The 24,963-nt window shown below is 40.6% G+C and overlaps 1 protein-coding gene across 9 annotated transcripts in view; it reads left to right on the top strand.

Moving 5' to 3' along the window:
* VWA3B (von Willebrand factor A domain containing 3B) overlaps positions 1-24,963 on the top strand; it is a 135,922-nt gene that overhangs the window by 39,871 nt on the left and 71,088 nt on the right. For all 9 annotated transcript variants that reach the window (XR_004951973.1, XM_036224444.1, XM_036224443.1 and 6 more), the window contains one exon: positions 9,914-10,039. Coding sequence is in view for 8 of the 9 variants with exons in the window: in XM_036224444.1 (XP_036080337.1) it covers positions 9,914-10,039 (126 nt within the window). In the remaining variant the exon portion in view is untranslated. The remainder of the gene's footprint in view (positions 1-9,913; positions 10,040-24,963) is intronic.

The following is a 24,963-nucleotide window of genomic DNA, read 5'->3' on the forward strand; positions in this document are numbered from 1 at the left end:
ATATTAGTACCACTGCTCCCGCTTTTCTCTGAATGCCATTTGCTTGAAATATCATTTTCCACCTTTTCACTTTGAGTCTATATTTGTCTTTGGAGCTGAGATGTGTCTCCAGAGACAGCACATGGTTGGGTTTTATTTTTTGATCCATTCTGCAACTCTGTGCCTTTTTATTGGTGAGTTCAGTCCATTTACATTTAGGGTGATTATTGAAATATGAGATTTTCTTATAGCCACTTTATCTTTTGCTTTCTGGTAGCTCGGTGTTTCCATTGCTTCCTTGTCATTGTGTTTCTATTTTATTTATTTTCATTGGCTTTTGTGGGTTTTCCCTCTGGTTCTTCTTGTTTTATGTTATATACTTCGGTTCTGAATCTTTGGTGTGTGGTTACCATTACGAATATGTAAAGGATAGTTATATATATACAGCCATCCATTGTATTCTGCATGTGCCTTATCTGCATGTACCTTATCCTCCCCAATTCAATCATTGTTATCTCAATTTGTCCCTATGTATGCTGAACGTTCATTACTATCTTGCTATAGCAATTCTCTTCTTATTATTTAAGCTTATAATGTCCTGTTCTTAGTAAGGATTGCATCCCTGTACTTCTATTTGCCTTATAATCACTTTACTCCTAATTATGTTTGTTTTTTGTTTTGTTTTGTTTTTGTCATTTTGTTTTAGGTGAGCTGACCCTTTCAGTATTTCTTGTAGTGCAGGCCTAGTAGTGGAGAATTTCCTCAATTTTTGTATGTTTGGTAAGGTCTTAATTTCTCTTTCATATCTAAAGGAGAGCTTAGCCGGATACATTATTCTATGCTGGTAGTTCCTTTCACTTAATAGTTTAAATATTTGATTCCATTCCTTTCTGGCTTGCAAGATTTGTGCTCAGAAGTCCAACGATAATCTAATGGGTTTTCCTTTATAAGTTACCCTTTTCTTCCCTCTGGCTACCCTGAAAATTTTAAGAATATTACATTTTCCACTTAATATTGTAGCAAGTATTCTTCCATATTCCTGGAAAACTTTTGTAAGTGATGTTTAAAAATATATAATACTTCGTTAAACTGGTATACTATAATTTTGTTAATCACTTACTGTTGCACATTTGGCTACTTTCTAATATCTTTGCTATTAGAAATGATACAGCACCTATCTTTTTTTGTGGTGTATTTACTCTTTTATTAGATTTTGGGAGGGTAGATTTCTAGTAGTGAAAATATTGGATTAACGTGTTTGAGGGTTTGGGGGTAATTGCTCATTAAATTGCTTTCCGAAAAATATTTTAAGGCCATGTAATTCACATCAAAAATGTATGGATAAGGCCCATTTCGTTGAACCAGAATTAGCATGAAATAGTATCTTTGATTCCATTATAAATTTCTTTGATGAAGAAAATAATGTCAATTAATAATGAAAAGCACTGAAATTGAACTTTTTTATATTTAATTTGTTTTATGAATTACCTGTTTGTCTTTTGCCTAATAACCTCTTGGGATCTTGTGTTTCTTATATTGCATGAACTCTTTGTATACATGACATTAACTCTGGATAATTTATCTTATAACTGTTTTCCTTTTGATTGTGGCTATGTTTTATATGTAACCTTAAACAGTAAATCCAATCTGTAAATCCTATAACTTCTGTGATTCCATCTCATTTCCATTTGGTTCTTTATAGCCTGAGTTTAAAACATAATCAAGAATCTTTTTGTCCATTTAGATTTATTTTGAGATACGGTATGATATAAGAATGTCCAGTAGCTAACAGCTGTATTCACATTAGTCACTTACTAACCTTTTATCTGCTTCCTTTGTAATTTATTCCAGTTTGGGATGGGTTTACTCCTGGGCTGTGTGCTCTGCTTTGCTCTCCTTTCTCTTCTAGTTGTCTCTTTCTAGTGATGACCTTTGGCATTAATTCATTTTTCTACCTGCCCTCTATAGTCTTGTAGATGTAAAAAAAACAGGTTTGATATTACCCAAATAAACCTTCCTTGTGTTTGGTGCTGAACTGGATCTTCTAAGAGGGGAGCATGTATATGCTTGGTTTCTGTGCTGTCTTATGCAGAGTGTGCTCATTTCCTCAGAATATCCATTGACATTTTAAGATTTTTATTCTTTATCCCGAATACGTTTTCCTTCTTTTCTCTTTTCTCTTTTCTCTACTCCTCCTCCCACTCTGTTCATTAATGTAGATTTAGGTAGGTCCAGTGGTGCAATTTGAAAGGAAAATAAAAGATTGAGCTATATCAGCAGTTTGCATACTGCACTTCTCTTGTCAATGTGGTAAAGCCTTTAAAAATGTGAAACAAACATTATTGTATTTATACTCGTTATCAATTAGAGATTTAAAATGTGACAATTATTCTCTCAAGTTCCCAAAGTCTTTTGTACTGCTCCAACTTAAATTAGTAGAGACTGGGTGAATTACATAAATGCATTGCTACAAATTCTGATTTCATTTAATTTTGACATTTGATACTTGTTGATAAATAAATGTTTATAGGAATTTGCATTTCTTATAATGAGTTTGATAAGTAAATTCTAATAGTGTTTGCAAATAAATTAACTAAGTATGAATTATGACCAACTGTTAGGCCTTATATTTTGGGGTGGTTCCTTACACTAACTTCTCTTCTAAGAGGAAAACATAGTTGTAAGCTGAGAGCAATTTTGTTGTTTCTTGCTTCATTACAAATACAAAAAGTACAATAATTTGTTCTATGTTTGCTTAGGATTCATATATGTACATTAATTCCTTAGAAAATTCCCCCCCCCACCGCCGCACCCAGATTGAATTTTTTCCCATTTGTTTGATTTTCTAGGACTCCTCTTTTCAGGTGATGGAAAGCTTTCCAGTGTTTTGACACAGGCAATATGTGCTGCTTAGGGTGGTATGTGAAATAGCACATTGCATTTTAACATTTTCTTGCATTCCCTCCTGAGAGTTCATGGTCAATCTTTTTTGACTATCAAGAGTATTTAAAGAAAAGACAGGATGGGGACTAAGGTTCGTGGCACTGTGTGTGTCAGCTCCACTGAGTACTTGTGCAGATGGTGGTGCCTCCAACCTCAAGGATCAGGAAATAATCACCTCTAACCATTGCTTCTGTGGTAGGTGCTATCTGAAGACCTTTCTCTGTGTTTTGGAGAAAGCATAGGGCAGGAGACATTCCCTTCCATTCCGCTTGCCTGTTAGGATCCTATTTGCCTGCACTGTGTCTGCTTTCCCCACGTTAGCCTGGGTAAAAATTAATTTCTTCTGTTTACTCCTTCCCTCACACTCTTCATTAAGTGTGATTTTAACAGATGCTACTGATCCTCAGAAAGGTAGGAAAGATGGATATACATCCTCCCTGGATCCCGCCTTCTAGTTCTCCGTTTGCCTTCTGAAGACTCTCGCTGTTTTTTTTTCAAGAGCGAAACATGCCACAGAATCTCCCTGGCAACCTGATAACGTATATCTTATACTGGGGTTTGTTGAGCTTCTTAAACTTGTTGGTTTATAGTTTCCATAAAATTTGGAAAATTTTCAGACATTGTTTCTTGATCACAGGTCTACAGATCAACTGTGCTTTGATTACTCTAGGATGGACTTATCCTCCTTTAGCTAGTGTTATCCAGGGTATCTTTTTATTGTGACAAATACCATGAGGACAAGAGCCAAGCCAAATCCTGAAGCCATGTTCACTAACATTTTGTTGGCCAAAGGAAATCACATGACCAAGTCCAATATCAGTGGGATGGAAGGTCTACTCCACTCACACTGAGATAGAGACAGAAATAAATATTTGCCGAGCAATAATACAAGCTATCGTGATCTTTTGTTCTGTGAGATTCCTTTTTGGCTCTGGGAAACACTGTTTTTTGGACAGTGAATCAACTTTGGAGTCACACCTGGATTCAAACCCTAGTTTTGCCACTAATTACTAGTGTGACCTTAGGCAAATTACCTAACCTTATGAGCTATGTTCCCTTAGTTGTAAAAATGGGAATAATATCATTTACCTCATATGGTTGTTGGGAGAATTAAAACATATAGTGCACCTGGAAATGTTTAGCACCAAACTGGCATTCAGTTAATGCTGGTTTCCTTTTGAGATTCTAGCTAGGCTTTTACTGTAGAAATTGGTTCTTGAAAGTAAGACAATCCAACAGGATCTGAAAGAGCACTTTTAGAATAGTCATGATACTAATCAGTTTATTTGCATGTATAATGATGGATGGGAACTGGATCTTGGAACTAGGAAGCGAATACTGTATTGGTGTCCTAATGAGGGGAAGAACCAGGTTCAAGGCTGATACTGGGGTAGGCCACTGGGACCTATCTAGAGGAAGCCAAGGGCGCACCTGTTCTACTGGAGGTAGTGAGTAGGATTCTACTGTAGGGCCCTTTTGGGGCATGACATCACCCACTTTTATTTGTCAGACTGGGCTCAGTGAGGGGCTGGCATGGTGTAGGAATATTTGTAAATGGGCCATGGTAATTTTGAAGTCTCAGAAGCTGTCATGTAGGGGTTGATTGTTCTGGGCTAGGTTATTACTTTCACAGCTCGTGCTTTTCTGGGACTGTATCTTTATGGGGTACAGTCCTAGTCCTGTGCAGAGCTGCTCCTGAGGTTCTGAAAGCCCTATGGGCCCAGCCTGAAGGGTCTATTTAGTGGTTTGGGGAGGGAAAAAGGCTTTTGATCTCTTGGGTTCAGACCTTATCTTTCATTTTGGTTCTTTCTTCTTGTTTTATCCTTGAAACAAATCTAAGCTGAAATAGTGAAATTTTCACTGATGGGCTAGCATCAGGCTAAAAGAAAGGAAATGATTTCAGCATTTGTGGAGCTAGCCTGGGACTCATCAGTGAAGCTGGCAGTGGACTGATTTTAGATGGCCTCTGTTGTTAGGCTCTTCAGAATTGGAAATTCAGGCCACTGGAGAGGTAGGATGAGCACCCAGGCTGACAGCCACAACAGGAGCTCTGAGCTCCCACTTAGAGCCCGAGCATTGAACTTTACACCGAGGGGAAGAAGGAAAAAGTGACGACGAACTGCAGTTTTACCTTTAGCATGGTTTTATATATACAGCCAATAGAACCTTCTCCTGGTTCCAGGAGATTGGGGTTGGTCAGTGCACACGCCCACATCAGCCATTACCAGTCAGTCCACCAACGCCCCCTCCCACTGTACCGCTGTGCTCATGAGGTGAGGCTGAGTGTAGATTCACGCTCACCTCAGCAGGGAGGGCCGTGGGGCCCAGATCAAGTCAGCAGGTGTGCAGTGGCCTCTCGACAGCAAAACATCTTAACATAGAATTTGACTGGGAATTTTTCTATTATAACGAAAATCACCGATTGCACCACTTTCAATCCCTTTTGGATGTACTACTTCCCTTCTCACCAGATCCATACTCTAAATTTAGGTCTCTTGGAATTTTAATCACCTCATAGTTTATTATTATTTTTAAAATGTTATGTTGTTTTCTAAAAATAGAAGTGTGTGCTGCTTTTCATGAAAATACATTTCTTCAAAATGCCTTTTGATGGTTGTTTTCAGCTCTCTCAGATGCTCATGACCAAAAAGAAGTTTGATCAGACAGGAAGGTCGGGCAAACAAGCAAGGTCCCTACCCGGCTAGTCCTAGGTGGTGGGAAGAGGGCAGCAGATAGGCCACCAGTGGACCTGGGCATGGTCTGGGGTTCAGCATTACTGTGGGGGGTTTATTTTTGGACCGCCCTCTCTGAGGCTACACATTAAAGTGCCCTCAGACCAATGCCACATCTAGCTGCTTTTCTAATTGCCTCCCTACCACCCCCACCCTCAGAATAATATTTCACATATTTGGAGAATCCCTGCCTGACTGTGCTGTGAAGGCTTAAAAGGAAAGGACTTCCTACTTTAGGGTGTGCCTTGGCTAGTGTCTGGTACCTGGGGCATAGCCCTATGCTGAGATGGTAGCAGTTAGGTGCGTACCACCCAAGAGTTTCTTGCAATATTGAGGCCATCAGTTATGAGGTAGGAAGGAATGTTTCATGCTCAAAAACTGTTTCTTTGTAATTAGGAAAAAGAAAAACAAAAGGTGTAGGAATTCTTACCAGAAACACTGTATTCTATGCTAAGTACTGTTGGGGATTCAAAGAAAGAAAGGACATTGTCCCCGCACTCAAGATGTTTGCAGTCCAGTGGCAAAGTCAGCCTGTACCACCATCAACAGCAGCTCAAGGCCATACATTGACTCCAGGGGAGAGCTGTAGGCTGTAGTCTCAACAGCACGGTGGCCATGGACACACTGCTGGGTGAGGAGCTGTGCTGGAAGCTGCTGCCTACTGCCTCTGTGAAGCATTGGACTCAAGGTTACATGTATACCAACTTATCATTCGCTGATGTGCCTTTGTGCTCCTTGGAACTGGAGGCTGGTATGACAACACAGCCAGGAATTGCACATACCACCATCCCATCTACTGGCATGGCCCAAGAGGGTGTCCTGGCAACAAAGGACTGAGAACAGTGGCTGTGGCTGGTGCATTCCACGAGAATTGAGAAGGAGCAGGTGACAGATCACTGTTTCCAGGGGTGGCTGGGCTAAGCTTGATAGTGGAGTCGGGATGGCACCTTGAATGAAGGGTGGGGCTAGGTGAGTGCTGTTGTGGGCTATGAGACTCCTAGTAGGGAGGACACTGGGAGGATGGAGATCCTAGGAGGCTGCGAGGACAGTGCTCTGACCAGGTTCACAGTGGCGAGTATTAGAGGGAATGTTATGGGACCTTAAACCTTGGACTAGAGTGCTAGTTCAGGACCCTGTCACCATTTGTCTCAAGTGGTAGTGCCCACCCACCACATAGTAGGTGCTCAACAAATGTGTGCTAAGTGAATAGATTAACAACTGGACTCTGACAACTGGACTTGATCCTGCAGGGGAGACAGAAGATTTGACAGGGAGAGGGCGTGTGTTGTAGCAGGTACTTAGCGGCTTTTCCTCTGACATATCAAATGTATCTGACCTGGTCTCATGTCACTTGTTAAACTAGTAGTCTAAGGAATCAATACTGGGCACTAATGAAAACTAGCAGCTTGATGTGACATGTCTCCTAGCTGATGTCAGCCTTCTGTGACCTTGGCATGTGGGACATTTGGGGGTTGGTGCAGGAGGGGCCACTGGGTTGGAAAATCTTTCAGGTTACTTGGATGTCTCTGTGAGGAACCACTTCTTCTAGACACAGCAGGCGGGGCTGACTGACAGCCTGATGGTTGAGATCCATAAGGCTTTGTTGTTGTTTTGTCACCTCTCTGATTGAGCCTAGAAAATTTCAAATTCACAGAGCTCTCCAAACACTGGGATTTCTGTACCCCATCCTCCCTCCTCTTCTCTCTCCAGCGAGGTTGTCTCCCTGGGCTGCAGCTGTCCAATATCCCAGCTAAGCCCCTTAGAAGTAACCCTGATAAAATGGCAACCCTTCCATACTGCTTGTGGAGTAACTTGAAATAAAACCTCTGCATTCTAAGCTATGCTTTTTACTGCCCTGTGGTTTTTCCTGTTCTCTAGCTGGTTTTGTTTTTAAAGCAAACCTAGTTAAGTGAATAATTTTGAGTTGTTCTGTTTCCTTACCTGCAGTGTAGGAATCTGTCGCTGCCTACTCACAATGATTAATGATGGCCCTAATTACTACTCACATAGGAGATCAGGTCTCAGGTCATTGCTGCCCTAAAGACACTTTTGTGTCTCTGGATCAAGACCCAGCTGTATTTCCTTGGATATTTTCCCTCAGATGCTGACCTGTGGTCACCCACCCTTAAGATAGTATCGACAAGCCTGGGTCATGGAATGGAAAGCTTTGACTCATTTGAAACTTTTTAAGTGGGATCCCAGTTATTTAAGACCTCCATGCCTAAATGAGAAACTGGAAGCTGGTCTTGCTTTTGCAGGGGTCAGAAAGGCCCATAGGCTTAAGGTTTGCATTTGGCAGGAGGTTGTGGTATTTTTGGAGCTCCAGCTCAGGGCTGGGTACACATCATGTTACACCCCTTGGGCTGTTGATGACTGCAGAGCTGTGGTGGCCATCCATCTCTTTCAGGGCTTGTCATTCGCTTTTTTCCAGACACAGCTATTAATACCCCCTCACTTGATCTGGCCAACTTCTGGAGGATCAGGGCTCTGATGTCCCTTTACTGCCGCCCTGCCCCTGTGACTACCATTTTAAAGTTAGAAACAAGAACTGTGGTCCACCCCACTCTATCTTGGTGGTTTAGGGTCGGCCCTTTGCCCTGGTGGATGAATCTGTTAGGGTGACCCATAGACCTGACGGTGGTCTTTCATTCTCTGTGGCTGTGTGAACTCAGGTGTCTGTGGACTGTTGTGTAGACAGGCTTGGCGAATGGGGTTCTCATTAGCAGCTGAGGGAGGGGCAACAGGGCCCCTCTCTAACCATCCACTTCTTTCTCAGGGCAACTAGTCAGGGAGGCTGAGTTGGTTAAGTCACACCAACCTGGGTTTGACTCTCTGCTCTGCCACTCATTGATGGCGAGACCTTGGACAATTCTTTCTGCCTCAGTTTAGGCAGCTGTAAAATGGAGACAAGAATAGAATTTACCTGCAGAGTAGTTATGGTGAAGAGAATGAAGAAAATTTTTAGAAAGGCCCAAGTGTAGTGCCAGGCACATGGCAGGTACCCCAGAAGGTATTTATCATTAGAGAATTTGGACTCAGCTCACTTTAGTACAGCATCATCCGTGTTCTCTGAGCTGATTGTGTATAGTCTGTGAAACAAATTTGTTGTGTTTTTCTCTAAATAATTGTTTGCTGGAATGGAGTTTTTAAGACTAGGGAATACATCTGCTATATTCTGGTCTGTACAACTACATTAGAAGCATCCCTATAGCAGGGACTCCCCTGTAGTCTCCATGATGCCTTGAGTAGTACTTGGCTGGTGGCTCGGCCCACAGATGCCACTGAAAATGGATGTGTGGCATCTTCCACTTATGGTGGCCCCTTGGAGTCACCACTGGCCTTGTGTGCATAGCAGGTTCTAGCAGAGAGATGTGGAGATAATTGTATGTTCACATACAGTTGTAAGAGATAATGCCGAGACGCCCACATGCCCTTTACCCAGTTTCCCCCAAAGTAACATCTTGCAAAACTGTAGGACAGTATCACAACCAGGATATTGATGTTGAAACTGTCAAGATACCACCACAAGATTCCTCCTGTTGCACCTTTATAGTCATACCCATTTCCTCCCAGCTGTTACACCCTCCTTAACCTCCTGAAACTATTAATCTGTTAGAGCCGGGACCTGGGTGAAGGCAGAACATGAACCTCCTTCTATGGGATGAACTTTTATTGATCGATTGATTGCAAGAGTGCATAAATGTCTATATTAATTGAGCCAAATCATTAAAAAAAAAAGAGAGATACAGCCCAATCTAGCCCTAAGTTGAGACAATAGAGGTGCAGAAAAGAAGGCCAAAGACTTGTGATTACATCAGGGGAAATAAGAGTTTGTGAGGGTGCTTTGAAAGAAGTAGGCAATCTCAACTAAATCAACAAAGGAGGAGGGCTGTTTCTTGCATAAAACATTGCGTTTCCCTTCCTCACCACGGTCACCCTGGCTTTTATTAGGTGCCTTTGAATATTTTTATTCTTTGTTTTATTTGCATATTATCAATAATTCATCTTAAAACATTCTGGTTGCTACAAATATTTACTTTATAAGGTTTTACTGCATCCTAAAGTCTGCATTTATGATTTCTTGAGATGATAGCACTTTCTTAGGGATTTCAGTCTGCTTCTCAGAGGTTAGAGGGGAATGTGGAATGTGACGTTCAGAAATGTTATGGAAATTTGGCCGGGGCGTGCCAGGCCTGCTAGGCCTACAGGAGAGTTCTCGGGCCTGCTGGCCTCCTGCTCATGCTGTGTTTCTCTCCCAGGTGCTGGGGTCCGCGAGGACGTGTTTCTCATTTGGAGGGAGATGGAGGAAGCCTGCAGGACGCTGGCCCAGATCCAGAGGGTGCTGGCCACACTTCCCAAATTCGGCATGACCACAACAGAGCACGGTGGGTGCTACTTATGGTCACTCGGTTGGTCACTTGTGTGAAAGAGTCAAAAGTGCTGCTGGTTGGGCATGGGGCCTGTGTCCATGTTCTCTGCCAAGGAGAACTCCCTAGCCCAATGCGAGGAGAGTGTCCAGAGCTGTGGGGTGTACACGTGTGTGAATGTTCGCATGTGCGTGTGTGTAGACTGTTAAAGTGAAACCAGAGCTGAATAGCAGTTAAAGCAATAAAACAGTTTCTATTTAGAAACTACTGCAACAGGGAAAAGAGATGTTGGTATGAACTGGGCTATTATGGACACAAGGTGGACACTGGGGATTTATAGCCACAGAGCCAGGGGGGTTGGCAGGAGGAAAATCACTGAGAGGGAACATCAGGGGTCAGGGGTTATTTCTGGCTAAACTGGCCTGACAGGATTCTGGCTGTAGGCAGGCCAAGGTGATCAGATGGATGTGGAATATCACCTGGGGGTGGTGGTGAAGCATTTGATCAGATAATCGGAAGATTATGGCTAAATTGCCTTTACTAAAATTGGGAGATGTGAAGATAATAGGGAAGTCCAAAGATCAAGGTCTAGTTGAGAAGACAGTTCAGAGGAGCCTGAGTTTTGGAATAAGAAAGACCTGGTTGTAGATTCCATCTCCATCATAGATTAAACTGAATTAATCTCTTTAAGCCTTAGTTTATTATTCTGTAAAATGATTATAATAATATTGGTTTCAAGGGACTATAGTTAAGGTTAAGTAAAATAATGTATGCTTTCCATCAAACAGGTACTTGGTCAATGTTCACTCTCTCATTTCCCTTTCACAGTTGGGGTAGGGGATGGTCAGTAGACTGACTCTCCTACCTGAGCACTTGAGTCAGTGAAAGATTTCCTCTGTAGGACACTTTTTCATTCAGGGTACCGTTGGTAATAATAGCAGTTAACTCTTACAGCATGTACCTTACACGTCAGGCACCCTTTGGGGCTCTTCACAAATATTAGCTCATTTAATCCTTCCCATAATATTATAAAATAGGTGCTACTATTATTTTCATTTAGGGATAAGTAACTCTCAAGGTTACACAAGGCCACACAGTTAGAAGTGATAAAGCTGGGATTCAAACCTAGTCCATCAATAAAAGTATCGACATCTGGCACCTACCCCAGACATTCTGATTAATCCGTATGGGATGTGGTCTGCACACTGGGAGTTTTTAAAACACCCCAGCTCACTCTAAGATGCAACAAAGTTTGAGAACCTCTGCCTAGTTGTATTGCCTTCTGGTACCCTACCTGCACTATAAGTGTCATGTGGAAGGAGAGCAAGGAGGCCAGGCTGGCTGGGAACAGGGATGCAGTTGAAGAGGAGAAATGATGAAGGGGACATGTGTAGCGGGGGAAGTGATTGAGGGCCTGGGCAAGCTTGCCCTTTGCAACTTGATAAATTTCTGGTGACGGGGACTTTTTCCTGTGACTGGGCATCTGACTTGAGCCTGAGAAGCAGCAGCTGCTATTGCTTTTTCAGAACCAGCTCTCTGGAGTCCGCAAGGAGGGGCCTAATTAGCCTTGTCTGGAGGGTCCTCTTATAGTGACACCCCACTCAGCAAAAGCTTAGAGTCTAGAACCCAGACAGTCCTCTTTCATCCTGAGAGAATGAAAGTGAAGCAGAGGGACATAGGCTGAAGTAAATATCCATGCCGGGCAGAGAGAATGGTGACCCTGCTGCTAAGGTATTTGGCTGGGGGAGTGCTATGGACAGAACTGTATTCCCTGCAAATTCCTGTGTTGAGGCCCTAACTCCCTGGAGACTGGGCCGTTAAGGAGGTGATTAAGGTTAAATGAGGTCATAAGGGTGAGGCCTTAATCCAATATGACAGGTGTCCTGATAAGAAGAGAAAGAGAACTCTCTTCAAGAGTGCATAGTACTGGTGCTCAGAGCAGGTCCGTCACCTCAGAAGTCCTCTGGCAGACATGGTACCTTTAAGAGACATCTGCAGCTGCCAGCTGCCAGAACTGTGGGAAAATCAGTTTCTGTTGTTTCAGTCCCCCATCTATAGTGTTTAGTTATAGCAGCTGAGTAGACTGACACAGGCAGTATTAAGGTTGGGGCAGTTAGTCTTAAGGGTCAACGGAAGGCTTTTAAATGTTGTACCTAAAGGAAACAGAAGAGCTATTAGCCTCTGTAATTGACAGAAGGATAGATCAGATTCCTTCTAACCACCCCCCCAAAAAAACCCAAAAAACTGAAATCTGAAATAACTCTAAGCATAATTTTTCAAAAGATTCTTCAAATGTACCACTTTTATTTAAAAAGGAAAATTTTTGGTCAGGTCCTTTCCAGTGTTGGATACCAATCGAAATTTTGTAACCTTGCTTTGTTTGGCCCCAGAGGCCACATATGGAATGTCTGACCTGCTCCGGTTGCCACCCATAACTCAGTGTTATTGAGGAAAATGCTGTGTCAGCCCAAGACCCTGTGTCTGTGTCACGTGAAGGCAGTGGCTATCCCCCATGTTTGGCTGCCCAGGGCCTGCAGGCCAGAGGACATGGGGTAGTCATCTTAAAAGAGGAAGGGTCAGGGGAGAGATCATGTGGGCTGTCATTTCATATGGAGCCTTCATGCGAATTAGACAAAGACTTGCCTCCTGGGCATAACAGCTCTCATGTGCCCCTTGGGCTGGGCACACTGGTTCTGGGATCAACTGGCACCTGCAACCATAGAGCCAGTTTCTGGCAGGTATGACTCATCAGCCTAATGGCTGGGATAAGAAAACAATGAGGCCAGACACTCTGGCCACTGGTAATTTTGACCTCTTTTAATTATTAAGAGCAGGGCAGAAGACTTCCCTTGGGGGGAGAGGTAAAAAATGATGTAGATGCTAGAGACTTTGTTTATCCCTCTTGTGGCCAAATCAAAGTTATGACAGAATCACAGAACAAACAGCAAGGAAAGTTGCCTGAGATCTAGATGAACAAGTCTTGCAACTATAGAGAGAAATAAGAAGTCACCCTGGAACAGGAGGAGGTAGGATGGGACAAGGACGCGAGGCCGCCTGGTCCCAAGTGGCTGAGTGGGACAAATGCTATGGCAGTGGCAGCTGGCAGCTGCAGACATCTCTTAAAGGGACCATGTCTGCCAGCAGACTTTTGAGGTGACGGACTTGCTCTGAGCACCAGTGCTGGGGGTTCCACGTGGGCGGCATCAGAGACTTACAGTGTTGTTGGAGTAAGGGCTGGAGGTGAGGCTTTCTCCTAGACAGAAGTGCCAGCGCTATCCATTGTTCCTCTGTTGAGCCCTCACCTCTTCCAGTGTTGGACACAGTGCTTCCTCAGCTGAGATGTCATCACACTAGATAACAGAGGTCACTCTGCCCAGAGGATTCCCTGAAACTCCGCCTCCCCCAACTCACGGCCCCACCCAAGTCATATCCAGGTGTATCCTCAGCGAGTCACGTGCTCCTTGCTGAGCAGCACCAAGGCTCACACTGGTGGCAGCTGGCCTTGGTTTCCGGTGTAGTTTCTTGAAGCAACTATAAGTACAGCATCTGTGGATTGCTAGCTGAATCTTAACAGGTGTCAAAGGGCACAGGCTGGGGCTAAACCTGGCCTGCAGCTGAACCCCTCTCAGGACTGTGTTACTGGACACCTACTATACAAAGCCTTACTAATAAGACTGGGAGACTTAGGAACTTTGCTCAGTACATAGTGGCAGACACAGAAAGGCAACCAAAATAAGGAGACAAAGAAGCAGAAACCATAAGAGAGAAACAAAACAGAGCCAGGAATAATGGAGTCAAGCAATCTAACAAATATGGGGTTCAAAACACTGGTTATAAAGATGCTTGATGAATTTAGGGGAAGTGTAGATGAATTCAGTGAGAACTTTAACAAAGGGATAAAAACATAAAAATGAAATTATAAAAGGAAGAACACATTTTTTGAGATAAAGAGTATATTAAATGGAATAAACAGTTGATAAAGAAGAGAATTGAACCACTGATATAGAGGATGGGGAAGCCAAGGACACTCAATCAGAACAGCAATGAAAAGAAGCCAAGACTGTAATAATAATTTAAGGAGCCTATAGGGCACAAGTAAATGTAAAAATATCTGTGTCATAGAGGTACCCGAAAGAAAACAAGAAGTTGAAGAGCTATTTGAAGAAATAATGATGGAAAACTTCCCTCACCTGGTGAAGGAATTAGACATACAACCTTAGGAAGCTCAGAGAGTTACAAGAAGGAGGAACCCAAAGAGGCCCACGCCAAGACACATCATAATTAAAATGCCAAAGGTTAAATACAAGGAGAGAATCTTAAAAGTAGCAAGAGAAAAGCAATTGGTTACCTACGAGGGAGCACGCATAAGACTGGCAGCTGATTTCTCAAAAGAAACCATGCATGACAGAAGGGCTTGGCACAAAATATTCAGCATGGTGGAAAACCAGGATCTACAACCAAGAGTCAAAGGACAGATGAAGAGCTTCTCAGACAAAAATAAGCTAAAGGAGTTTATCAACACCAAGCCGGTAGTACAGGAAATGTTGGAGAGACATCTTTAAGAAGAAAAAACATGTATCCAAAACAGGAATAAAGAATGGCAACAACTACATTCCTATCAACAAGTACCTCAAATGGATAAGAATTAAGTATTCCAACCAAAAGCTAGAGTGGCAAAAAGGATAAGAAAACAAGACCCCTACATATACTGCCTAAAAGAGAGTCACTTCAGATTAAAAGATGCATACAGACTAAAAGGAAGGGGATGGAAAAAGGTATTGCCTTGATGGACCTAGAGGATATTGCACTGACTGAAATGGACTGTATAGAGAAAGACAAATATTGCATGATCTCATGAACATGTGGAATCTAAAGAACAAAATAAACAACAACTACAAAAGCAGAAATAAACTAATGGACACAGAGAATATTTTGAGGGCTATTAGATAAGAGGGGGGTTGGGGGGACCGCAAAAAAAGACAAAGGGGTTTAAGAGGTACACATAGATAGTTGCAAAATTGACATGGAGATGCAGAGTGTAACATGGGGAAGATGGTTAATAATGCTGTAATAAATATGTAAGAGGGGTACTAGATTTGTTGGGGTGATCACTTTGTGAGTTATGTGGATCTCTGATCACTATGCTTTACAACTGAAACCGGTATTGTATGCCAACTATAACTGAAAAAATCTCATTGAATTGTATAATGTAAATATGAGCAACTAATTGTCTATCATATTTCAGTAAACCTGGAATAAAAAAAAGAATTTCCTAGGGGAAAAACTAACAAAAGTATATGAAACGATGGTTTTTAAAGACATTGAACATCTACCAATTAAAGCCAGTGGATCCTGAAATACAGGGAAAATTCATGGTGAGCTCTATGATTGTCCCAGCTTAATGCTTAGAGTTTCCAATCCATGGTATGGGGACAAGGACCTCAGCTGGAGCACAGCAAATTTCTGAGTTTGGGAGCCAGAGTAAAGAATCCAGGGAGACCAAGATATCTAGATTTCATAGAACAAAGTACCAGAGAGGAGAGGGGCGCACAGAGGGAGAACTCTGGAAATCTGCAAAGAGTCTCCCTTGAGAATTTGGCTCAGTTCTGATCAGCTCATTTACATGAGGAAATTATCCGAGGCTTAGAAAGAGTCATTGGAGAGAAAATTAGAAAGAAAGGGCTCGGTGCTCACACATGGCCTGTTCTCACCAGCCCTACTGGAAACTGTATAACTTCAGGACACTGAGTCAGCTACTTGGGAAGGTCTTGCCTTGGTAATGGGGACTGACTAGCCTTAAATTGACCTCTGAGCTCTCCTAAGAAATCATCAAAGCAAGACATGAAAGGAAGGAACTCTTCATAGGTAACTCAACTGTATCATAGAACAAAATTCATGAAGATTTATAATAATACAGAAACCTCCAATACCCAGTGAGGTAAAACTCACAATGATTGGTGTCCAATCAGAGTTACTAGATGTGAAAAGAAAAGGAAGCAGGAAGTGTTCCCCTTTAGAATCAATCGATCAAGCTGACTGGGAACTAACACAGACATTAGGATAGGCAGGAAAAGACATTCAAAGAGTTGTTATAATGATTTCATATGTTCAAAAAGTTAAGTAAGGATAGAGGGGATATTTAAAAAGGTACATGTTGAACTTTTAGAGATGGAAACTTTTAGGAAAGAAAATATCTTAGATGAGAACATGCTAAATGGGATTAATGGCAGTTTGACATGGCTAGATAAAAAGATTAGCGAACTTGAAGATATAGCGATAGAAACTATCCAAAATGAGACAAAAAAATAATAAAAAGAAAAGAAAATGAACAAAAAATAACTAACAAACAGAGCATCGGTGAGTTGTGAGACAACTTCAAGTGGCCAAATATACATGTAAGTGGAATTCCCAAGGAGAGAAGAGAGAAAAATATTCAGAGAAATAAAGATTGAAAAATTTCCAAATTTGATGAAAACTATAATAGAGATACAAGGAGTTCAATAAATGGCAAGGACAGGAAAATGAAGGAGACTGTACCAAGGGACATCACAACCAATTTGCTCAAAACCGGTAACTAATACATAGGAAATCCTAAAAGCAACCAGAGGAAAACAAGGAATGTTATGTACTAAGGAATGAAGGTGAACATGACAGCAGATTTCTTGTTGTAAGTGAAGAGATAGTGGAGCAACATCTCTCTCTTTTTTTTTTCCATTCAGTACCTTAAATTTTCAATGTAGAATTCTATATTCCATGAAAATCTATTTCAAGAACAAAGGCAAAAATGAAGATGTTTTCACACATATAAAAGCTAGAAGAATTTATTATCACCACATCTGCACTGCCGAAAATATTAGAGGAAATCACTTAGGCAAGAGGAGAATGATACTTTTTTATGGAAAAATGAAGGGAAATATGGATCAACACAAAGAAATAAAGAACACCAGAAACAACTACATGGGTGAATATATGATATTTTTCTATTTAGACATATTTAAAAGATTGTTTAAACAAAATTAATAACACTGTGCTGTGGGAGTCTATAACATATGTATAAGTAAAGCATATGACAATAATAGTATAAAAACTACCAGGGGAATAGCAGCATTATTCATAAGTTCCAAAGATGAACAACCCACATGGCCACTGGATAAACAAAATGTGGTATATACATACAGTGAAATAGTATTCAGCCTTAAAAAGAAAGGAAATTCTGACATATGCTGCAACTTGGATAAAGCTTGAAGACATTACGATAAGTGAAATAAGCCAGACACAAAATGACAAATATTGTGTGTTTCTACCTATAGGGGGTACCTAGAACACTCAAATTTGTAGAGACAGAAAGTAGATTAGTGGTTACCAGGGCCTGGGGCAGTAGGTAATTATTATTTAATGTGTACAGAGTTTCCGTTTGGGATACTGAAAATGTTCTGAAGATGGAAGGTGGTGATAGTTGCACAACAATGTGAATGTACTTAATGCCATGGAATTTCACACCTAAAAATGATTAAGATGGTAAATTTTGTGTTATGTACATTTTATCACAATTAAAACAACAATAAACCACTAAACTGCAAAAAAAAAAAAAATCCAAGAGAGGAGAAAAGAAACTATGCTGTTGTGTGTTTCTTATACTATGTGTAAAGTGGTGTAATATCAGTTGAAGTGAGACCATGATACATTGAAGATGTATACTATAAACCTAAAATAACCTTTCAATGACAAAATAAGCATAAAAAGGATTATAAAAAATTAAAAATAATTAAGAAGCTGTCAGAAAAAAAGATAAAAGGAAATGAATAGCAAGATGATAGACATAAATCTAATCATAGATATACCAAAACTTATCAGATTTTACTGATAATGTGTATTGTTAATCATACATTGATTATATGTTAACACAGCTGTTAATAAATAAGGAGGATGTAGGTCACTCCTGAGGGGCTGAACTGTTCAGAGTTGGTGTGTTTGAGCCTTCTTTGTATATGTGTCTGTGTTTGTGTGCCAGGTGTGACTCTCAACTGAGAAGATGGTTTTTCTCACAAAACATCCAAGAATTCATCCAAAGTTAGGGAAACTTTATTTATTTATTTGGATGATATTCAGCTCAAAACGTTTCAGGAATTCTTTATTTGGAATAACCTTCATAGCCATTTTATGACCCACTGGAGATAATCAGTCTAATCGTGTTGTGTAGCTGTGCCAAGATTGGACTCTGAATACTTGGTTACTTCAAAATATCAGACTTCAGTGACAAAAGACAAGGAAGTGGGGCTAGAGCCTCACTCAGGCTCTGCAGGGAGTTCCAACAAGGATCTCCAAAGGAGTTTTGAGCACTTATTTTGAAACAAATGGAGAGAGGGACAATCCTGATTTTTTTTATTGTCATTGTATTACAATAACCAGCCAGATTTCTCTGTAGTCCTGAGTGATGGTGAAGTAGACAAGTTTGGAGTTAGAAAGATATTAATCCTGGTTCTGCCTGCTCTTATGTGACCCTAGGCAAGACATTTATAATCTGTGCCTCAGTTTCCTTATTTGTAAAATTGGGATGATAATGATAATACCTACCCTACTGGGCAGAGAATTAAATGAGAAAGTACATGTAAAATATTTAAAACTGTGCAGGCCTATTGTTAGAATATAATGATCGCTTAAGAAAATGTTAATATATTTATTCTTTCATTTATCGAGCGATTACTATATGTAGCTTTGTGCTAGATAATGAGTAATAATGAATAAAATAGACACAGAGTGGGCCCTCATAAAGCAGGACCTTGTACCATTTCTTGCTCAGGAAGGGTGGAAAACTAGATTTACAGAGAAGTATGATTACCAACTGGGGTAGAATAACTAAGTAAAAGTGTGAGCTTCTGAGTTATTCTCTGGGGTCAAGGAAAGCTTCGCTGAGGAAATGATATTGGAGCTGATATGTAAGAGTTGAGGAAGTAAGTTAATGAGGTGAAGGAATAAAGGTAAGAGGAAAGTATATACCAGGCAGAAGAATATCACATGCAGAGGTCCTGAAGCAAGAAGGAGCATGGCACTTTAGAAGAGTTTTAAAAATGAGTGTGGAGCTCAGAGTTTAAGTTAGCAGTTGGCCTGTGATAAATCTGTAAAGGACCAGCTTATTTCAGATCAGCAGGAAGCTGTTGAAAGATTTTAAGCATGGGAATGATAAAGTCAGATTTGCATTTAGAAAAAGTCAGATTTTCATTTAGAAAATTGTTTTGGCTACCGAGTGGGAAGCAGATTGGAAAGGAAGGACCAAGCAAAGATGAGGGAAGAGAGTTATGATGTTGGAATAGATGAGAGATGATGGCTTCTGGGACTAGGGTGGTAGCATGTGAAGTTGTAAAGTTTTTGTGTACTATTAAAATTAATTTGGTATTAATCCCAGCTGGATTGTGATAAGATGTTAATTGTAATTGTGAGGGAAGCCACTAAGAAAATAACTAAATATATATATTTATGTATATAACTAAATATATGTAACTAAATATTATATATATATATGCGCCAAGAGAATTAAAGCAGTATCCTAGGAAACATCTTTTTTACACAAAAGCAGGCACTAATAGAGGAACAAAAAAGACTTAAGACATATAGAAAAATGACATCTGTAAATCCTACCATATTATTTATTATTTTACATAAAAATGGATCAAATACTTCAATAAAACAGCAGAAATAGGCAGGATGTACTTTAAAAAAACATGATCCAGCAGTATGCTCTCTATTAAAGACACATTTTAGACTGAAAGATGAAATAGAATTAAAGTAAAGGATGGAAATATCATACAGATAGAAACAATTGAAGAGCTGGAGTGGCTATACTAATTTTAAACAAAATAGGCTAAGAAAATTTTTTACAAAGAGGGACATTTGATGATAATAAAAGTGTCAGTTTACCAAGAAGTTATAACAATCATAAACGTATATGCACCTAACAATAGATCCTCAAAAGATATTGTGCAAAAACTGTCTGATTGAAAGGAGAATAGTTCAATAATAATTGTCGAAGACTTCAGTATCTCACTTTCAATAATGAATGGAATAAGTAGGGAGAAGATCAATAATGAAATGGAAAACTTTCACAACACAACAAATGAACTACACCTAATTGATATCTATGGAATACTCCATGCAACGGCAGTAGAATATGTATTCTTCTCAAGTGCACACTGATTATTCTCCGGAAGAGATCATATGTTAGGCCATAACAATAAATTTAAAACGATTGAAATAATACAAAATATGTTCTCTAACCTCAATGGATGAAATTGAAAATCAATAACAAGGATTTTTTTTTGGAAACTGACAAATATATGTATATTAACAACATACTCCTAAATAAAAATAGGCAAAAGAAATCAAAAAGGAAACTAGAAAATACTTGGAGGTAAATGAAAACCAAAAACTTAATTTGTCAAAATTTAGGCAATACAGCTAAAGCAGTTCTTACAAGGTAATTTATAGCTGTAAACACCTATATTAAAAAAAAAAAAAAGAACTAACCTTCTACCTTGAGAAATTAGGATAAGAAGACACACTAAACTGAAAACATGTGGAAGAGAGGAAATAATAAAAATTAGAGAATAATAAATGAAATAGAGAATAGAAAAATAATAGCAAAAATGAAAGAAACCAAAAGTTAGTTCTTTCAAAAGATGAAGATGTGCTGGCATTAAATAGTGATGGTGGTTGCATGTAAATATACCAAAAACCACTGAATAGTATACTTTCAAAGGGTAAATTTTAGAGTATGTGAATTATATCTCAACAATTTTTTAAAGAAAACGTGAAATAAATATGCTGACTAAAAGTGAAAAAAATACCTTGGTGATGGTGATGCAAGATCAAAAAAGTGGCAAATATTTTAATTTCTGAAAGGAACAGTTTCAGATTTCTGTCTTGGTTTAATTCCAGTATTCCCACTCTGTCGCAGAGTTCCCATTCTCACTGCAACATGAATTTCAGGTTCTTAATTTAAAGTTCTCAAAGTCCATTCAGTCTTTTCTCCATTCTTAATCTTGATTTTTTCACTGTATACCAAACATCTTGAATTGATCTGCTTATTAGCCAGGTCACACTATTTTTAAAGAAATAGTTGCCTGGGGTATAATATTCTATGTATGTCACTGATCCTGAATTATTTTTGGTTTATTTTAAATGTCATTTTAGATATAGATAAATGAAAATGTGGCTTTCAAAATTCTTCTCTTGTAGTCTGTGCTCCACTAGCGGTTTCCTCTCAGCCTTTGTGCAGGTTTGTCACTAACCTATTGTTCCTTATTTCTCAGTGGCCAGTTGCATGCGATGTAGTTTAAACATTCTTCCAACTTATAGAATAATATTTTTTTCTTTCTTTCTGTCAGACATCTGCTGAACCTTGTCCTTTTCAACTAATTTCACAGCATCCATTTCCCATGCCAGTTCCCTTGTGGCAGCCAAGGGCTGTTTTAGTATCTCATGGTACCTGTGATAACAGAGATGTTGAGCAGTGTGTACCAAACTGTCATCTGTCAAATGTAAGCCCTCCAAAATGTTCTGTGTGGAGAGGGTCTGGGACGAACTAACTTTAGGAAATGACATTTATGCCTCTTCTCATGGTGGCCCCACTGCTGTGTCCTCTGTCAAAGGCTTGGGCAAGTCTTATGATAAAGAACCTGTTGAAACTGTTTAGCTTCAACCTCCCCAAACTTTTTGTGAAGGAACCCTCTTTCTGAGTTATGTCAATTCCCGTGCATTGGACATATGTTTGTGGAACACAGCATGGGAAACATTGACCCTCATGTTCTCTGAGGTTGGCTCCATATAGGGCTCTAGTCTGTTCATTAGCTGGTGGTGCTTCCCTTGAAAATCACATGGGCCTGGCATGGCAGGAATGAGGGACCAGACAAGTAACTTTCCATGGAGGAAGATGGCTATGTTAGTCAGGGTTCTTCAGAGAAACAGAACCAATAGGATGGGTGTGTGTATGTGTGTGTAGAGACAGAGGCAGAGAGAGAAATGGCTCACATGAATGTGTGGGTTGGTAGGTCCACAATCTGCAGAGCAGGCTGCAGGCTGCAGACCCAGGGAAGAGCTGGCATTGTTGTCTAGGTCCAGGGGCTGACTGCTGACAGAATCCCCTCTTCCTCAGAGAAGGTCAGTCTTTTTTCTCTGTAGTCCTTCAACTGAGCGTGGAGGCCCACTCGTGGTAAGGCGGACAATCTACTTTACTCAAAATCTATGGACCTGAATATTAATCTCACCTAAAAAACACCTTCACAAAAATATTTAGTATAATGTTTGACCAAGTATCTGTGTTGTGTGTCCCAGCCAAGTTGACACGTAAGACCAATCATCACTGTGTGGAAGGCAGTTGTGGTGGTAGTGAACCCTTGGTGGCTATGAGACACTCAGGAACTGCACCCTGAGGGGAGGAGTGGCCACTGATACACTGTGTTCGAGTTGTCATTTGGCCTTGGCTGCAGCAGTGATGTTTCAAAAGCATTGGCCAGTAGGTCTTACTCATTAAAACATGTTCTGAGATTGGTAACTAGGATAGAGAAGACAATACCAGGTAATTCTGTGGCTTAGGTGTGGTCTGCCATGTGTTCCTCCTGTTGTAACTGATAGAAACTCCTTAGCAATGTGATACATGGAAAAGGAATCAATGTAACCAGGATGAGATGTGGGCTCAAAGCTCTAGTAAATGAAGGTATTTATTATGCTGGGCTCTGGAGGTATTTGTGTAACGCTCTTGTTAAGACAACTGCAGGGAAATGGAAAGGGCCCCTCAGCAAGTGACTCAGATGACCTGACAAGGCCCTTCTCACTGACCCACTGGGCAAAATTTAGCTCAGCTACTAATTGGTACAATTCATACTGAAAGTGAAAAGATTTCTCTTTTTACTGTCCTCAGCTTTGGAGCACCTCGCTGTTTTTGCATGAAGTTCAGGTTGCTACCAGCCCCCTTTTTGGAAGGTGACTGGAGTCTGAGTTGTGCCCTAAACTGCCCTGCCTGGTCCTGGATGAAGTTAGAAGGAGTCAGAAGTTAGATTTTTTTAAACAATCTTTTAAAATTGGTTTGATTTTTTTTTTCGGGAAGTTATTTTATGGTAAGCCAGAATTTATCATTGATAAAGGGCTTTTATTGTTTTTAAAAAACGGCAACTGAAAACAGAGCAGGATGTGACAGTATGTATGTTGCTGTGGAAATCATTGAATGAAAAATTTACTTTCTTCTACACTTACTGATCAGTAAAAAGGGAGGCAATAATAAAATAGGAACGAAGAGGTGACAGAGACTCAGAATGTAATTAACAATAATCAGGTAAAGTGGCCACCCAAAGAATTTCTGATTCCACAGACGAAATGGCTCCATCCTCTTTGTCCTGCTTCCCTGTGATGCAGGTGAACATGAAGGGGAACCTTGAGCATCAGAAGCTCTGGGAAGACTCTGATGAGAGCTCCCTGCATAGGGTGAGAGGACACTTTGCAAGTCACATAGAAACCAGCTGCTGGTACTGTGGATGGCACCTAAAGAGGCTTGCAATGCCAGGTTGGTTTAAAGTTCAAAAGCCAAAAACAAGGTATTCTTAAGGCATTCTAGCTCCAATAGATTTCAGGCTGTATTATTTAAAAAGTGTTTTTTTTTTTTAAATTTGAGGACATGGCTCACATATGGAATTAATGGACAGATTCTTTACCTATTATTGAGAGCAGTTGGCTCTAAAGTGTTTTATGTCTCCAAATCTTATTCTAATTATATATTCCCTTAAATATAGTAATGGGTAAGTATGGCTCATATTTTTGTTCCCTAATAGTGAGCAGCACTTTTTAATTAAAAGTATAATTTGACTTGACTCTGTGTCGGGTGGCAGCATAACTGATGGGATCACCAACTCATAATTTAGAAATCTCTTTTCATCTTACCTCAAGTGCAAAGTTTGCATGCATGGTATAATCATCTGGGAAGCTTTGAAAAATCCCAGACCAATTAAAACAGAATCTAATGAGTGGGAGCCAGGCATCAGTATTTTTATAACTCCTCAGAGGATTCTAGTGTGCAGAGTTAGGACCACTGATCTAAGTGGAAATAAACTCTGTAGAGCTGGTGGAACTAATACTCGGTAGTATGCTCAATAAAAACCCACCTCTGCCCAGCACCCCTTCTGGTCCTTCTAGTGCTGCGCTATCCCTTCTGTGATGCTGAAAGCTCAGGGTCCCTTCTGCCTTCCTTCCAGCAGGCACGTAGATAAATGTTTACTGATCCACTCTCTGGAATAAAAAAGCCCTGATTTGTAATATTTGCTCATTTCTAAATTCTGTGAATACTCCCAGCATGGTCAATTCCACCCCCCCCAACCCCCACCCAGTGATATGCTACCACTGAGCATGGGGCTGGGAGGAGAGGTGCAGTCAGCTCTCATGGGCCAGTACAAGTCAGTTCCAGACACCCATGTCTCCTCCTCAGTTTCAGATCTGCTTGCCTTTTTGGTGCCCACCTCCTTCCCCCAGATACCTTGGTCTCTCTCAGATGGCAGCAAGAGTTTTGAGCCACCAAGATAAAAACTTTTCTGCTTGTATGATAGCTGGTTTTTGTGTTTTTTTTTCCTGCTCATACAGCATAATACCCCCTACCACTTAGAGAGTACAGGAAAGCTTTGGAAAACACCAAGGGACTGTTCCTAAGGCTGGGGATATTTGGGTAGTTGGCCTTCTGGGTTATCTTTATCCTGTGAATCTGACTAAGGTGAATTGTCATAGCTCAGCTCCTGGGGCCAGAACTGACATGTGAAGATTCTGAACCTGCAGAGTTGAGGGCCAGGCTCTGAGTCAGGATAAATCCATCAAGTTAACAGGGAAGCTCTCGGGGGCAGCCTGCCAGCCTTCTGGGGTTGACTCATTCCCACCTCAGTGCAGGTTACATGCCACAACTTGGTACAAAG

Source organism: Rousettus aegyptiacus, unplaced genomic scaffold (genome assembly GCF_014176215.1).
Source record: "Rousettus aegyptiacus isolate mRouAeg1 unplaced genomic scaffold, mRouAeg1.p scaffold_m13_p_7, whole genome shotgun sequence".
Lineage (NCBI taxonomy): Eukaryota > Metazoa > Chordata > Mammalia > Chiroptera > Pteropodidae > Rousettus > Rousettus aegyptiacus.